We start from the raw sequence: 17309 nt of genomic DNA, 5'->3' as shown, positions 1-17309 counted from the left end.
TATTGACTAGGAATATATTTGGACTTTATTCTATACTGTGAACTATGGTTGAACTCTTCTTAAAAAAAATCCTTACCTGAGGATATTTTTTCCATTGGTTTTCAGAAAGAGTGGAAGGGGGGTCAGGGAGAGAGGGAAAAAAAAATTTATGTGAGAGAGACACATGGATTGGTTGCCTCCGCCCTCATGTGGCCCTGCAACTGAGGTATGTGCCTTTGGGTGGAATCGAACCTAGGACCCTTCAGTCCATGGACCAACTCTAACCACTGAGCAAACCCGGCTAGGGCTAGTTAAACTCTTTAGAATTGCCCAAACACCAGGCTTTTAACACACTTTTATTCTGAAGTTACCAAAGCAAAAATTGGGAGAGATCTTTTCTCCTGTGTCTTCTGAAACTTTTTATATTAGATAATACTTGATACTTTTTGTTTCTAAAAAATTTTTCATCTTTAGTGCTTTCTCATAGTAAGGCTATGAAACAATGTTTATAATCCTTAAAGTATTCTTTTCCCATAGAAACTATTTTATGTTTTCCCAGCTTTGTTGAAATCTGATTAACATATAACATTGTATTGTCCTGGCCAGTGTTGCTCAGTGGTAGATCATCTGCCCTCGCACCAAAGGGTCATGGGTTCGATTTCCAGTCAAGGGCACGTACCTGAGTTGCAGGTTGATCCCAGACCCCGGTTGTGGTGAGTGCGGGAGGCAACCAGTTGATGTGTCTCTCTCACATGGATATTTCTCTTTCTCTCCCCCTCCCTTCTACTCTCTAAAAACCAATGGGGAAAAAATATCCTCAGGTGGGGATTAAAAAACCCCCACTGTATTAAGTTTGTGTATAACATGATTTGATATACATATATATTCTGAAAAGATTACCACAATATTAGTTAACATGGCCATTGACTCACATTGTTACCTTTGTGTGTGTGTGTGCTGAGAACTTTTAAGATTTATTCTCTTTGTAACTCTAAAGTATACAATACAGTATTGTTAATTATAGTCACCATTCTTACATTAGATTCCCAGAACTGACTCATCTTATAACTGAAGTTTATACCCTTTGATCACCTTTACCCATTTCTTCCACTCCTCCCACATGTAGCAACCACCAGTCTACTTTCTGTATCTATGAGTTCAATTTTTTTAGATTTCATGTAAGTGAGATCGTACAGTGTTTGTCTTTCTCTCTCTTATTTCACTGAGCATAATACCCTCAAGTTTCATCCATATTGTTGCAAATGGCAGGATTTTTTTCTTATTTATGGCTGAATAACACACCCACACACATTCTCTTTATCCATTCATCCTGTCACTGGACACTTAGGTTGTTCCTGTGTTTTGGCTATTGTAATAATGCTGTAGTGAACATGGGGGTACAGATATCTTTTTGAGATACTAATTTAATTTCCTTCAGATGTATACACAGAAGAAGGATTGCTGGATCATATGGTAGTTCTATGTTTAAATTTTTGGGGGAACCTCTATACTGTTTTCCATAGTAGCTGTACCAGTTTACGTTCCCACCAGCAGTGCACAAGGGATCCCTTTTCTTTGCATCCTCGACAGGACTTGTTATCTTTTATCTTGATGATAGCCATTCTGACGGTCTTGAGGTGATCTCATTATGCATTGATTTGCATTTCCCTAATGATTAGTGATGTTGAGTCCCTTTCATGTACCTGTTGGCCATTTGTATATCTTTGGGAAAATATCTATTTGGGTGATTTGCTGAATTTTGAATCAGATTATTTGTTTTTTTTTCTATTGAGTTGTGTATGAGTTTCTTATATATTTTCAATATTAACCCCTTATCAGATATATGATTACAAATATTTTCTATTTTTTATATATTTTTAGAGAGAGTGAAGGGGGGAGGGGAGAGAAAGAGACATTGATATGAGAGAGACACAACAACTGGTTGCCTCCTGCACATGCCCCAACCTGGGCTGGGGATCGAACCTGCAACCCAGGTATGTGCCCTTGACCAGGAATCAAACCTGTGAGACCCTTCAGTGCTTGGGCCAACGCTCTAACCGTTGAGCCACATTGGCCAGGACATCTCCCGTTTCTTATGTTGCCTTTTCATTTTGTTGATTATTTCTTGTGCTATGCAGAAGATTTTTTATAGTTTGGTATATTCCCACTTGTTTACTTTTACTTTTGTTGCTTGTGCTTAAAGTTTTTTTAAAATTATTAAGTTTTGGTTTTTTAAGTCAGACAAAATAGTGCTATAAAAAATAATTCTGAGAGTATCCATTTGTTTGTATCTATCCTTGTTGACAAAGTATTGGCATAAATGGTTACTTTTTTTTTAAAATCTAAAAAAAATAAATCTAAATTCTGTGGCTAACCAAATTAAATAAATAATATTCAGAACAAATATTTTTTACCTGTTGATTATATAACATGATCACTTGCTACACTGTCTTTTTTCATTTGTTTTTAAGACCACTTTCCAATTGAATTTTTAAAAGAAGTTCAGACCAGATACAGGTCCCTGGGTGACTTTGTTGGCTATTTATTTATGAAACAGTAATGAATTTACTCATGCATATTTATACCAGTGATTATTTTAGAAATCTCACAAAGATTTCAGGAGTTCTAGAGATGATAATGGTGTAACTTTTTTTTTATGCAGATTTTTTTAATTTTTTTTTTTTTAATTGATTTCAGAGAGAGGAAGGGAGAGAGAGACAGAAACATCATTGATGAGAGAGAATCATCAATTGCCTGCCTCCTGCACACCTCGTACTGGGGATCAAGCCCGAAACCTGGGCTTGTGCCCTGACCCAGAATTGAACCACGATATCCAGGTTCACTGGTTGACATTCAACCACTGAGCAACACTGGCTGGGCTGGTGTAACTCTTTATTGTGGGAATTTAATGTTAAGTTAGCCCTCGTGAAGCCAGGCTTCAGGATTAGTCAGATCCCTGGAGAAAAAGAGAAATTTCTCATTCTTCCCCCTTTAGCTGTAAATATACACGCACATGCGGACTTTCTGCTCTGGTTTGCTTTCTGTGATTATTTGAGGGGCAGATGTTAGGTCCAGAATGTTTCCAAAGACTTATGCTTTAGCTTATCTGTATTTACTAGTGTGAAAGATCTATTAATAATGGATATTTTCTCTGAAGTTAGAGATTTGGTTGAATTGTTATTTTCTTTTCCAAGTTCTAATCAATTTCTTATTGTACTTCACAGACTTTCACTCCCCTGGTAGATAAACTCGGTTTGGGTTCTGTGGTTCCAGTTGAATACCTTGTGGATCGAGAGCTTCGTTTCCTGTCAGATACTAATGGGTTGCATCTGTTCCAGGTACGTAATGCTTGCTCTAATCCTAAACTTATTTCTCTCCTTGTTAATTTCTTGTTGGTTATAAATAAGGTGTTTCCATTTTTCTTTTAGCATTAAAGTACTTCCCCCCAATAGTTCCCTGTGCCTTTTACAGTTTTTCTGCTTCCTTGAAAAATACATTTGATAGCTGAGGCTTCTTTCTTCTGCACACCCCACCCCACCCTAAAAACACTTTGCACTTAAGACCACAATTCTACAGGCTTCCTCAGAAGAAAGAGGTGGCTTCCCAGAGGTGGTTGCTTCTATAACTTGAGTCTGAGGAGGCCTACACTTGTGTCAGTGACAGGGCGACTGGGAGTTTGTGCTGATTCTGAGCAACATTAAATATTGAAGAGCTTAGGTATATTTTTAGTTGATAGTTTAAACAGACTAGAATCTGAGTTAGAGTTTCAGAATTTATGGATGCTAATATTTATTTCTCATTAGTAAGGGTTACTGTCTGAAGGTTAAAAATTAGGAGTCTTCTAGTTTTGCTATCTTACTGAGGCAGCTAAGAGAAGTATTTTCTAAACTCTGTTCTGTGATATGTTAATGATGATTTTTTGTTGATAGGTTTTTCTCCCTCATTAGGCCTCACTCTCTTTTATCAACCTTGCTTTATCACATCTTTGTAACCCTAGTACTTATATATGGGCAGGCACTTAGTGTATGTTGGATAAATATCAAAATAAGCAAAAAGATTTATATGCAATAAAATGTTTTGTGGTCAAATAAGTATGACAAATACTGACCTAAACAGATTTTTTTTCTACTTGTCTTCTTAGAGCCTTTCATATGCTGTTGTATGTAGAAAGATAGAGTATATAATGCTTCCTAAACCTAACTGATCTTAGCATCTTTATTTTTTGCAGACATCTCATGAGACTAGGGTTTTACAGACATTCTTTGACAAATGTTGATATAAAACTCCTCGGGGGTATGATTTTTCTCAGCTGGTTAGATATTATTGCTATTCATTGTAACATTCAGTTGTTTTCTTCTCTTATCTTTACCAGATGGGAACAGATAGCCAAAACCAGATTCTTTTGGAACACGCTGCACTGAGAGAAACAGTTAATGCTTTGATCAGTGACCAAAAGCTACAAGAGATATTTAGCCGAGGTAAGAACAGGTAGTCTTCTATCCCTGAATTCTGAATCAAGTGTATGGTCATTGCTGAAAGTGATAGAGTGGGGAGGACACTATGCAATTCTAAATATCTGAACTTGTCTTCTTTTTGTGGGTAAAGTCAAGAGTATCTCCAGTTAGGTGACTCTTTAGAATAGATTAGAAAAATAGGATCTTGCTCAGACTACTGTTTCCTCTTTGTATTAGGTTTCATAATACATAGTTTTGTTGTGAGTTTTGTTTTGTTGTTCTTTTCTTAAACATCATTAAGGACTGACCGTGTAGACAAAATGTTAAGGTACTGGTGATATAACTATGAGCTAGAAAATCTCTGCTCTTCTTGAGCTTACTGTCTATAAGGATCTCAAGAACTAAAGACTATTGACACCAACAGATAACAACTTAGAGTGCAAGATTAATTCATAAAGGAAGGTATCCTCAGACTCGTTCACATTAAAAACATGTTATTTTTTTAAGAATGAAAACAGGAAAGAATTATTAACCTTTTTTCATGTTCAGATACATTTTCCCCAAGATTCTCCACAAAGGGTAGACTTGCTCCATTTATCCTTCCCTTCTTTCTTTCTGAACCTCATCATGATCATGATTTTCAGTGAAGTATAGTGTCTTTGGTTTTCTTTTGTCAAACTAAATCTAAACAGGTAAAGGTAGGAATAGGTACACTGGCCTATTTAGGGAAAAAGAGTATCAGGATAAAATGATGTTTAATAATCAAGGAAAGGTATGGGGAAGAAAGAATGTGAGGAAAAATTGATAGCAGAGAGAAGAAAATTGAGTGGACAGAATGAGAGGTGGAGATGTTATATGAGTATGTATAGAAAAATAAAGGAAGCTTAATTATAGCTCTGAGAGATAATTTAAAATAAGTAATGATTTAGCTATATAGTCTCAAATGTATAAGATAAGCAGGAGAGAGGAACTGTCCTCCTTTGAGGGTTAGCTGAAATTGCAGGGTAATGTTACCAGTTGATAAAGTAATATCTTTGAAACTCTGTTCCTAGGAAGACATGTGCTATATTTGTTCAGACTATTATTAGTGTAGAGGTTGGAAACCTCATAAATTGAATTTTCTACCTACTGTTATTGAAAGTCAGGTAGCAGAGTGTAAATGGTTATGTATCATTCATATGCTTACTTAACAAAATAGTCCATTCAACTTACTGGCCTCCCACTTTTTTTTATATATGTGTCAGATCTGAGTACATTTTCATACTACCTATAATTTTTTCTTTCTTTTTTAATCCTCACCTGAGGATATTTTTTCCATTGGTTTTTTAGAGAGAGTGGAAGGGAGGGGGAGAGACAGAGAGAGAAACATCGATGTGAAAGGGACACATTGATTGGTTGCCTCCCACATGTGCCCCGATGGGAGCCAGGGATCGAGCCTGCAACCAAGGTATGTGCCCTTGTCTGGGAATCCAACCCGAGACCCTTCAGTCCTCAGGCCAGCGCTCTTAACCCTGAGCCACACTGGCTAGGGCCTACCTGTAGTTTTTGAATTATAAGTTTCCTTTCTCTTCCCTGTATTCTATAATGGGAAGATTGAGATAAGGTGAAATCAATGGCCTGGTAGGATCTAAGAAATTTCTAAATAAACTGAATTTACAAAGGTCACTGGGAAAACTATTTATATTGTGTGTTTTTTAATTACTAAGTATGATAAATCTGAAATTGCTCGTTTATTCAACTCTATAGGAGACTGAAAGTGCCAGTTATTTACACCATATAGCGTTCCTTCTGCATTTAGAAATAATTATGAAATATAGCTTAGCCAAAAATATTTGAAACTGACTGATCTCTCTTTTAGGTCCCTACAGTGTTCAAGGTCACAGGGTCAAAGTATACCAACCCGAGGGGGAAGAAAGTTGGCTCTATGGTGTTGTAAGCCATCAAGATTCCATTACTCGTCTTATGGATGTTTCTATAACTGAGGTAAGGCTTTGTGTTAGGTGTTATTTCATCTAACAGGGAGGTGTAGAGAAAGGGTGCACTTCACAAGTAAGAAGATTTGGGTTCCATATCGGATTATATCGTTTAATGACTATGACCTTGAGAAGAAAGGCTTTTCAACTTTCTTAACCTCATTGTTCTCATATGTAAATTAGTTAATTAGGTATACCCCCCCCACACACACACACACACTGATCTCAGCACTGTTGGGAAGTGAGATAACGTATTTGAAAGTGCTTTGAAATATGTAAAACAATATACAAATGCGAAGTGCTATTATCATTTTATCATGTAAAGGTTAATAGTAGTTAAAAATCTAGTTAGCATTTGCTTTTGTAATACTTATGCCCCTCTCCCTTAGATACTGGAAAAATTGTTTCTAATGAAGTAAACAAAAAGCGTAGCATCTAGAGCTACTTGGAGAATTGTAGGAAAAACACTGGATGAGTGCTTTGAAGCAAACAGATTTGTGTTTATCTTTGAATTGATTTCAGATATGCCCTTAGCAGTCATGTGTATATAAGCAGGTGATTTTTTTAATTTATTTGAGTTTTTTAAAAAAATATTAAATTAATTAATCTTCATTTTAAAATTTCAAACAATAGACATATATAAAGTAGATATCAAAAGCCACCCCTCCCCCTAGGCAAATATCACTATCCATAATGGTAACCACCATTAACTGTTTGGTATATATCATACATTCTTCTATAATTTACTTTTTTTACTTAATTGTAAATTTACGTCTTTCTGTGTAAATATATATAGAAATCTGCCTTGTCCTTTTAAAATAGATGCATATTATTCAACTGGATGGATGTATTATGACTAACTTAATCGAAAATTGATGGACATTTAGATCATTGCCTGTATTTTCAATAATACATATAATGCCACAGTGAATATCCTTGAACATATAGCATTGTACACTGTTTCACATTATTTATTGGGATAAATTCCTAGGTGTGAAATTGCTATGTCAGAGAATATGCACATTAAATCTGACAATGTCAAATTGGTCCCTTCCAAGAGCTTTTATTATTTAATAGTAGAGTGGTGTTTTGTTATTTTTTTTAAAATATGTCTTTATTGATTTCAGAGAGAGAAAGGGAGAGGGGGAGAGAGATCAATAGAAACATCAGTGATGAGAGAGTCCTAATTGATCAGTTGCCTCCTGCATGCCCCTTAATGGGGGTCTAGCCTCAATCTCCTGGATCCTAGGTCAGTGCTCAACTGCTGAGCCATGCCCAGCTGGGCTGTTTTTGTTTTTATAAATATATTTTTATTGATTTCAAGAGAGAGGAAGGGAGAAGGGAGAGAGAGATAGAAACATCAAGGATGAGAGAGTCTTTGATTGGCTGCCTCGTGCATGCCCCCTGCTGGGGATCAAGCCTGCAATCCCGGGCATGTGCCTTGACTGGGATTCGAACCTCAGTCGCCCAGATCATAGGTTGATGCTCAACAGCTGAGCCATGCCGTCTGGGCTATAGTGGTGTTTTTAATGATTATTAGTTTGGAAGGTTTTTGGTTTCTGTAATGTACAGAATAGGAAGGTTTTAGAGATGCAGAATTTGAAATTAACATCCCTAAAAGAGAACCAAATACTTGAATGCTTACCATAGTCCAGACCTTGTTTGAGATGTTATCTGGCACCGAGTAGGACAGTAAAGATCCCTACTCTGGTAGAGCTTTTATTCTTCTATGGGAGTAAAAATACAAAGATAATTACACAGATTAGAAAAATACATAATTTTGTCTTTAGTGAACAAGGTATTAAATCTTTTTTCTTCCTTTTCATAATATCTGTTATCCTGCTTCTACTATAGAGTGGTGAGATCAAATCTGTAGATCCCAGACTGATTCATGTGATGCTGACGGATAATTCAACGCCTCAGAATGAGGTACAGTAATGGACTGAGTCTCTGAGCAGACTCATTAACTTACATTATTATGTATATTTCTTATATGTGTATTGCCCATGGATACCCTTTGGATTTCAGCTCTGGCCACTGTGCATTTCTTGCTTTTCTTATGGTCTTGCCTAGCTAAGGGAGAATAGTCTCAAGAAAGAGACCTAGTCTGAGCAAACCCTTTTAATGATAGCTATGTTGCCTAGCAGTTTTAAAATCCATAGCCTAACTATTTCTTTTTACATTCTGTCATGACAGATATATTTGAAAGATACAGTAGACAGTGAAAGCTGTAATAAGTAGTAGTAATATTCATGACCTACCCAGTAATAAGAAATAGAGGAGAAGCTACATTCTATTTTTTTTCCATTAGGTGGTAGTAAGCTCCAAGGGAGTCTGATTTTTCATATCCTAAAAAGATCAATTAAAACAGGTTCCTAGTTTAGTGCTCAGCACACAGTGGATTACTGTATAATTACTTTGAACCAGTCCAACTCTTGATTCATTCAAAATTATCATAGCCCCAAAAATATACATTATAAATCAGTGCCTGAACCAATCAAGGAATCCTGTGTGATTTCCCTTTAGAACATTGACTAGGATGGCCAGCTGTCCACATATTCCTCATAGTCTCTTAGCACCTCTATAACATTGCTGTCTTGGCCACTCTTGCTAAGTCTAAGTATAGTTCTTCCTCATCTTCTTTATTCAGTCATTGTTGACTTTATAAAACAAGATGAGGGCAGGAAAAGAAGAATCAGCATTAAAGTTAATAGCTTTTTACTACATATTACCACAAATAGGAAAGTCTCTTTACTGTGTTTTCATGGCTGAAAACACCTGTTACTTTGATGGTGTATTGGGCCCCCTTTTTATTCCCTTCCTTATTTCATTTATTCATTTATTATGTGCCAGGTACTGTTCAGCTGGCCAGATATATAGCTGGAGAGTACTGGTCTCATTGTCCTAGGCTGTCTACTCACATGTGAGTAGCTCACCGTAAGTAGGACATACATATAAGTTGTTGCTCAAGGATGTTGCTGTGAGCCAGGCTCTGCAAGTTGGCCAGATGAATCAGAGGTGAGATCGATCTATGGTTTTCAGCAATAGATGTTGATTCTTTCCTTTTCAGCTTTGCCATGATGTTCCTATCTTCTTAGCTAGTAAATCATAACTATTATTGACAGTTCTACCAAGTATTACAGTGACCCTTCTTAGAGATCCATGGTCACCTCATCTCTTGAATGGGCAAGAAAGGAGAGATTTCATTGATCATGCTTCTGTAATTTACAACAGTGAAAACTGGGTGGTGATAGAGGTTGAAGAAGGGCTAAAAAAGTTTTGGAAGGACCAAATGGAAACAATTTTTAGCAAACAGAAACAGCTCTTAAATGAAAATTTAGAAACTTAGATTAATATTACCAAAAGTATGGGTGAAACAGAAAGAAATCTTGGGCTTTGGTTAAGAACTGAAGAAGGAAATTAAAGGAGAAAAGTTGGAAATGAAAGGAAGGAAGGAAGGAAGGGAAGAAGGGAGGGGAGGGAGGAGAAGGGAGGGAAGGAGGGAGAGTGAAAGAACAATACAGGAACTAGAACTGGCTAAAGATATATAAAATTTGAAAAAGTTTGTTATACCTATAATAATGATTACAACAGAGATACAGATCTGCACAAAGAATCTATAGATATTCAAGGGCAATAAGAGTAGACTGATTAAATTAGATAATATTAATAGTTAAATTGATTAAGTTGGATAATATTAATAGTTAACTAACTGTTACTAGCTTATTGCCACCCTAACACATGTTATCGTCAAATTAAACTATCTGAAAGTTATCTGAATAAAGCTAAAATAAATACCTGCTTCTTGCTGGGATACCAGTCTAAGAATATTTCAGATACAAGTCCTTGCTGCACGAAGATGGTATGAAAGAACGTTAGCTGTGTCTCAAGCCTCTCTCCTTTTGTTCTTCTCAGGGGAGAAGATAGGAATTGCCCCTTCTAACCTGTATCTTTTAACATTATTCGGCCTCTCAAATAAGGCACAAGTAAGATTTCATGAGATAGGCTGAAATTATTGAAAGGGATAAGAGATGTGACTATTTGGTCTATAGTAGCCTGCCTTTTTTTGCTTTCCTCTGTCTAATGCTTTGAAATAAGATCTGGAGATTGTTTGTAACTTTTTAGTGTCTATAGGAGTAATCCAAACCTGTCTCTGTTGGGCTCACTTTTCCTTTGGCCACAGTCTCACAAATGTTGGTTTTCCTATTGTTGTGACCAGTTTTTAGTGACTTCTGGAGGAGGAGATTTTATATTTCAATATTTGAAATGCTAGTTTCTGTCAAACAAGGAGATAAATATGAAATAAAGCTGATTTTTTCCATCAAGGGGCAAATGAGCTCCCAGCCTAGCTTTGGCAGTCTATATTGTAGAAGAAATTCCACAGATTTTTAAAACCTTCCTTCATTTGAGGAAGTAGTACGTTTTATTTAAGGGAAGGTTTGCCAAGTGAGTTAATCTCTAGTGAACATTATCTTGAATATATATGTGTAAATTGAGTCACAGGAAGATTAGAGCTTTTCAACAAAGGGAATGTCTTAGAGTTGGCATTGGAACTTGGCAGTCTGTGCATGCTTTGATTTTTCTATTTCTAGAGATGGGAAAGAGCTAATGGTTTATGGTTTTCACAAGATGGAAAGTCCCTTGTAATAAATCTTCTTTGAATTTTGTTTTGTAGGGGGGTACGTTAAAAGCAGTAAAATCTTCCAAAGGAAAGAAGAAGAGAGAGAGCATAGAGGGGAAAGATGGCCGGAGGAGAAAAAGTGCTTCGGACTCTGGGTGTGACTCTGCATCAAAGAAATTAAAAGGAGACAGGGGTGAAGTAGACAGTAATGGGAGCGATGGAGGTGAGGCAAGCCGAGGGCCCTGGAAAGGAGGGAATGCCAGTGGAGAGCCAGGACTGGATCAGAGAGCCAAACAACCACCGACTACATTTGTCCCTCAGATTAACCGCAACATTCGCTTTGCCACTTACACCAAAGAAAACGGCAGGACTCTGGTGGTGCAGGATGAACCTGTAGGTGGGGACACAACTGTACCTTTTACTCCATATCCTATAGCCACAAGTCAGACACCTTTGGCCCCAGAGGTGGGTGGAGCTGAAAGCAAAGAGGCAGGAAAAACACTGGAACAAGTTGGTCAGGGCATGGTAGCTTCAGCAGCTGTGGTCACTACCGCCAGCTCTACCCCAACCACGGTGAGGATCTCAGACACTGGCCTTGCAGCAGGGACTGGGCCGGAAAAACAGAAAGGCAGCCGGTCGCAGGCCCCAGGAGAGGTGAGTTGTTTCAGGGGCAGATTTGCAAGATTTGGTTTCACTCTTTCACTTTACTTTCTTTCTTGGTAGCACATTAAAAGGCATCTCAAATGCCCCAGGGAAGGAGTATTTCTGAGATGTGCTTGAATTGAACGCTGTGGATGGACCTTTACTGCTCATTGGGCAAATGTGTATATTTTCATAACTATTAGCTCTTAAAAGTCACCTGAACAATTAGACTAATCAAAACTGATTATGCAACCCAATTTAATGAGACGTTAAGATAGATCTTTTAATTCAATTATCTATTTAGTTCACGTAGTGGTTGAGCTGCCACCAGGCCTGTGAGAGACAAGGTTAATGAATTACAGTGTTGGTAATAGTAACACTATAATTAAGGCTTTGTGAAAGCCACTATTACCAACCCATGTTTTCAGTTAATCATTTTCTGTATTTTCCCTCGAAGTTGGGCTTCTTTCCCATGATTAGATATGGCCATAAAATTTCCTTTCCCTATCTTTATCTTTTATTTTTATTATTTATTAATTGATTTTAGAGAGAGAAACAGCAATTTGTTGTTCCACTTATTTATGCATTCATTGGTTCATTCTTGTATGTACGCTGACTGGGGATCGAACCCATAACCTTGGTGTATTGGGATGATGTTCTAACCCACTGAGCGACCCAGCCAGGGCCTAACTTAATCTTTTTAAGCCTAATCTGGAAAATTTGATGGAATTAATCACAGTAGTATCCAGTTTACTATTTTCTTCCTTTTTTTTTTAATCCTCACTCAAGGATATGTTTTTTCATTGCTTCTAGAGAGAGGAAGGGAGAGGGAGAAAGAGAAAGAAACATCAATGTGAGAGAGACTTTGATTGGTTGCCTCCCTTACGTGCCCCAACCGTGGACTGAACCCAAAACCCAGATATGTGCCCTGACTGAGAATCAAACCTGAGACCCTTTGGTGCACAGGATGATGCTCCAAACAACTGAGCCACACTGGCCAGGGCTAATTAATATTTTCTTTATCTGATATGCATGTATTGTTGCCAAAGTGGAATACAAATTAACGTTAACTTGACTCCCCAATCAAATTTAAAACATATTAAAATCAGTTCTCACCATCTTTGGACTCTTTTTTGGTCACCAAAGTATGATTTATGATGCTAGTCATAGTTTTTTCAAGCTGGAATATAAAATACTGAAATACTAAATGATTTTTTAAATTATGTATAGGAAACTACTGTGTGCTAAGTACCATATATTATGAACAAAGAATTGAAATCCCTATTTGAAGGAGCTCACATCCTAAAATGGAATCATTTTAGGTATCACAATGCCAGGTAAAACATGGCATATACATTTCATCTGATTTCTTCCTCCCTAGAAAATGCAATTTGTTAATTCCTAGTGTGCAGGGATGAGGAAGGAGGTGAAATGTCCAGGCAGAAGAGAAGAAGGCCTGTAGATGCAAATTTCACACTGTTCATGGTTTGCCCTCTATTAGTTGATCAGCATTCCCAAGAGAACTAGGTGAGGATCTTATGTGGATTTCCAGATTGAATATTATCATATTGCCTAAATTCATTAAAATAAATGTCATGTCAAAGGCAGTGTGGATGAAAATGGGGAACTACAAAATACACTAAATTTTACATGCCACTGAATGCTGTTATTCTTAGTAGCAAAGCCGAATAGGTGAAATGTGGATTCCAAACAGGTTGGAGAAATTTCTGTTACTACATCAGTAATATTGCTAAGGTGTCAGCCTTTTCTCCTTGGGGTAGGATTTAAAAATACAGAAAGGGATGTTTCCATCACGATGTCAGATCTAAATAAGGACACAGCCCCCACCCAGGCAACTTCTTGCCCTAAAAATTGAGTTGAAATCAGCTTGTCATCACTTTCGTATAAGAAAAGGATTTGGAATTTAATCATTTGAAGAAAAATAAAAGACCATCCAAATTGTTCTTCACTCATGTGTGTATTTACTTTTAAAGGGTAACTTTAGTAGTGAAACCTTAGCTACCTCTGCTGGCTCCTTGCAGTCATGCAGGTGTCAAGGCTCCTGGCCAAATACTGCTAGTGAAGGAACTGTAAAGCCTCAGGGCTGTGTCTGTCTGTTCTCTTTTTTGTTGTTGTTGGAGGGGGTTTAAGTCAGTGATTTTTGGTTAGTGGGAAAGAAAAGAAAACAGAATTATGAACTAAATGCCCTGAAACAGTCTCTAGCAAATATCATCAGAAGGCAAGCCATGGGAGCCTGTCTGGTTCTCATGCCTCTGTGCCACCCTAAAGGAAAGTCCTAATGTAGACTCCTCTTGCATATTTAAAGAATACCTTAAGTAAATTGAAACTCTCTCTTTTTTTTCTTTTTCCTTTTTTTTTAACATAGCCCCTTCCTATCTGGAACATTTTTAAAATTGTGGTAAAGTAACATATAACATAAAATTTACAGTTTTAACCATTTAAAGTGTACGGTACTGTGGCATTTAGTATTGCCACAATGTTATGCACCCATTACCACTGCCTAGTTCCAGAAATTTTCATTATCTCAAAGGAAACACTGTATTTATTAAGTGGTCATGGAATAATGTATTTCCAGTGTTTTAAAGTAAATGTTCAGGGTTATCATCATCTGCTATCTGAAGGTTAATTTTTTTTTTTTTTTAAGCTGTGGTTTGTTAGTCAAGTGCTAGGATCTGGGTTTTATTAAATTAACAAGTATTACGTAAGTGCTCATACCTACCTGTAGATGTTTCTGTGTATGTAAATGGGTGTGTAATATATATGAAAGTGATACTACTCTTCTTTATGCACACACAGAAGTTAACATTTTTCAAGGTAAAAAACAAGGAAAGTATTTTTTTATTGTCCAATTTGTTATGCTGGATGCTTTTGTTTGGTAGACATATCAGCATCTTTACTTTTCCTAGTTGGAGACTTGTTAGATCCTAATGATAGCATAAGTATTTGATAACTAGTGTGCTTTTTAAAAAATATATATATATATATTGATTTCAGAGAGAAGAAAGGAGAGGGGGAGAGAGAGAGAGAGAAACATCAATGATGAGAGAGTCATTGATCGGCTGCCTCCTGCATGCCCCCGACTGGGGATTGAGCCCGCAACCCTGGCATGTGCCCTGACCAGGAATTGAACCCCGATCGCCCGGATCCTAGGTCGACGCTCAACTGCTGAACCACGCCCGGCTGGGCACTAGTGTGCTCTTTTAAATTTAGCATCTTTAGGTTTAACTTTAATTGAAACAATCAACTTTTAGGTTGACTTGGACCCATAACTAAATGGCCAAGTTTTAAAAGGGTCCATCTTCAAGAGTTTCAGATTAATAAAAGAATACTTTCCCTTAATGTATAATGGGCTTGTTATAGGGCTGAAATCACTTTTTTAAGATGGGAAATTGTAATAGCTTAAATAAATCAAAACTTTAACAGTAGCCTCTAAGGTCATTGAGGTAGATTAATATTACATGGTCACTTGGTATGTTTTAAAGTAAAAGCTGATATCTGTTCAAGAATCCTTTTCACCAATTCCCTGAGAGAGTCATTATTTCCAAATAGATACCAAGAAACCTACACGGACTCCTAGTGCTATAACAACCAATTGGCTGGCAACCAAGGGAGTGGCAGGGTGAATGACATCTTGCTATCTCTAGCTCCCCTTGCTAAATATGCCCTCTGTGTGGTCTGTGGCATGTTTCTTCCCTAATGCTGATAAAATCTAGTTATAAGAGCAGTTTTCACGGAATTGTAGGAGAGAAAAGTTGATTGACCCATACATAAGAAATGTTGGCGTAAGTCCAAGAAAGAGATCATAAGGTTGTCAAGAGAAGTCAGCATCACTAACTCAGGCTGTTTTTGTTTTTTTGTGTGTTTTTTTTTTTTCAGAATTCAAGAAATTCTGTTCTGACCTCTTCTGGATTTGGAGTGTCTCTCCCAAGTTTATCACAACCTTTGACTTTTGGAAGTGGAAGGGTCCAGTCCAATGGGGTTCTAGCCACAGAGAACAAACCTTTGGGCTTCTCTTTTGGCAGTAGCTCTGCACCAGAGTCTCAGAAAGACTCTGATCTCTCCAAAAACTTGTTTTTTCAATGCATGCCCCAGACTTTACCCACCAGTAACTACTTCACTACCGTTTCAGAGAGTTTGGCTGATGATTCCTCCAGTCGAGACTCATTCAAACAAAGCCTTGAGAGCCTATGTAAAGGCAGATCCACTCTTGGAGCTGACACTAAATCAGGCTCTAAGGCTGGCGGCTCTGTGGACCAGAAAGTGCCTACAGAGTCCATGCCCACCCTCACACCAGCCTTCCCACGGAGCCTCCTCAATGCCCGCACCCCAGAGAGTCATGAAAATCTATTTTTACAGCCCCCTAAACTGTCCCGGGAAGAGCCCTCTAACCCTTTCTTGGCATTTGTGGAGAAAGTTGAACATAGCCCTTTCAGCGGCTTTGCATCTCAGGCATCATCAGGTAGCTCTTCCTCTGCTACCACTGTCACCTCCAAGGCAGCACCCAGCTGGCCCGAGTCTCACTCCTCTTCAGATTCAGCATCTTTAGCAAAGAAGAAAACTCTCTTCATCACAACTGACTCCTCCAAACTGGTGTCTGGTGTTCTGGGCTCAGCTCTTACCACCGGGGGTCCAAGCCTCTCTGCCATGGGAAATGGCCGCTCCAGTTCTCCCACCAGCAGCCTCGCCCAGCCCATTGAGATGCCTACTCTGTCCTCCAGCCCCACAGAGGAGAGGCCAACTGTGGGGCCTGGGCAGCAGGACAATCCCCTCCTCAAAACCTTTAGTAGCGTCTTTGGCAGGCACTCAGGCAGCTTTCTGTCCTCCCCAGCAGATTTTTCACAGGAGAACAAAGCTCCTTTTGAAGCTGTGAAAAGGTTCTCACTGGATGAGCGAAGCTTGGCTTGCAGACAGGACTCTGACTCCAGCACCAACAGTGACCTGTCAGATTTGAGCGACTCTGAGGAGCAGCTGCAGGCCAAGACTGGCCTGAAGGGGATTCCAGAGCACCTGATGGGGAAGCTGGGCCCCAATGGGGAGCGCAGTGCTGAGCTGTTGCTGGGCAAAGGCAAAGGGAAGCAGGCCCCCAAGGGCCGGCCTCGGACTGCACCCCTGAAAGGTGATCCTTCTGGGGCTATACAGGGGCTTGGCTCTGGCACTAGCCTTGAATGCCTGTTGTGCTCTTGGACAGCAGAGGCTCTTCCTTTGATGGAAAATTCTATAATCTCAGAATTTTATAGCCTAATAAAGACCCCTCACTAGACCTGTTTCAGGGCACAATTGCTTGTAAATCAGCATTGTAAGAGGGGTATCTGTTAGTATAATGATTCCCACAAAAGGAGATCCTTGACCTTCCTTAGAAACCTGTCTGTCAAAGCGCCCTTTCCGTGTGTTCTCATCCTTTCTGCTCCCCTCTGGCCCATCAGTATTCACCCCTCACATTGCTTCTCTCTGGCACATATATAAGGTCCAATGCCTTTTCCAAAAGCCATTAAATCCTGTGGTGTGAGGTTTGGTCCAGAAGTGTGTAAGAGTTGATGGTTAAAAAAAAAGAAAAAAGAAAGTCTGGTGGTAAAGGCACCTGTTGTCATTAGGAATTGGTATCCCATGGGAGCTCGATTA

The 17309-nt window shown here is 38.4% G+C and overlaps 1 protein-coding gene across 3 annotated transcripts in view; it reads left to right on the top strand.

The window, feature by feature from the left end:
• KDM3B (lysine demethylase 3B) overlaps positions 1-17309 on the top strand; it is a 61662-nt gene that overhangs the window by 14791 nt on the left and 29562 nt on the right. For 2 of the 3 annotated variants that reach the window (XM_087816345.1, XM_016203783.2), the window contains exons 3-8: positions 3204-3317; positions 4352-4457; positions 6292-6416; positions 8261-8335; positions 11082-11681; positions 15567-16806. In XM_087816345.1, coding sequence (XP_087672471.1) covers positions 3204-3317; positions 4352-4457; positions 6292-6416; positions 8261-8335; positions 11082-11681; positions 15567-16806 — 2260 coding nt within the window. The remainder of the gene's footprint in view (positions 1-3203; positions 3318-4351; positions 4458-6291; positions 6417-8260; positions 8336-11081; positions 11682-15566; positions 16807-17309) is intronic. The other variant, XM_087816346.1, reaches the window with a different exon arrangement.

The sequence above is a fragment of the Miniopterus natalensis genome, chromosome 4 (assembly GCF_054644295.1).
Source record: "Miniopterus natalensis isolate mMinNat1 chromosome 4, mMinNat1.hap1, whole genome shotgun sequence".
NCBI lineage: Eukaryota > Metazoa > Chordata > Mammalia > Chiroptera > Miniopteridae > Miniopterus > Miniopterus natalensis.
Note: the sequence above shows the minus strand (reverse complement) of the source record. Positions and strands in the feature narration are given on the sequence as shown.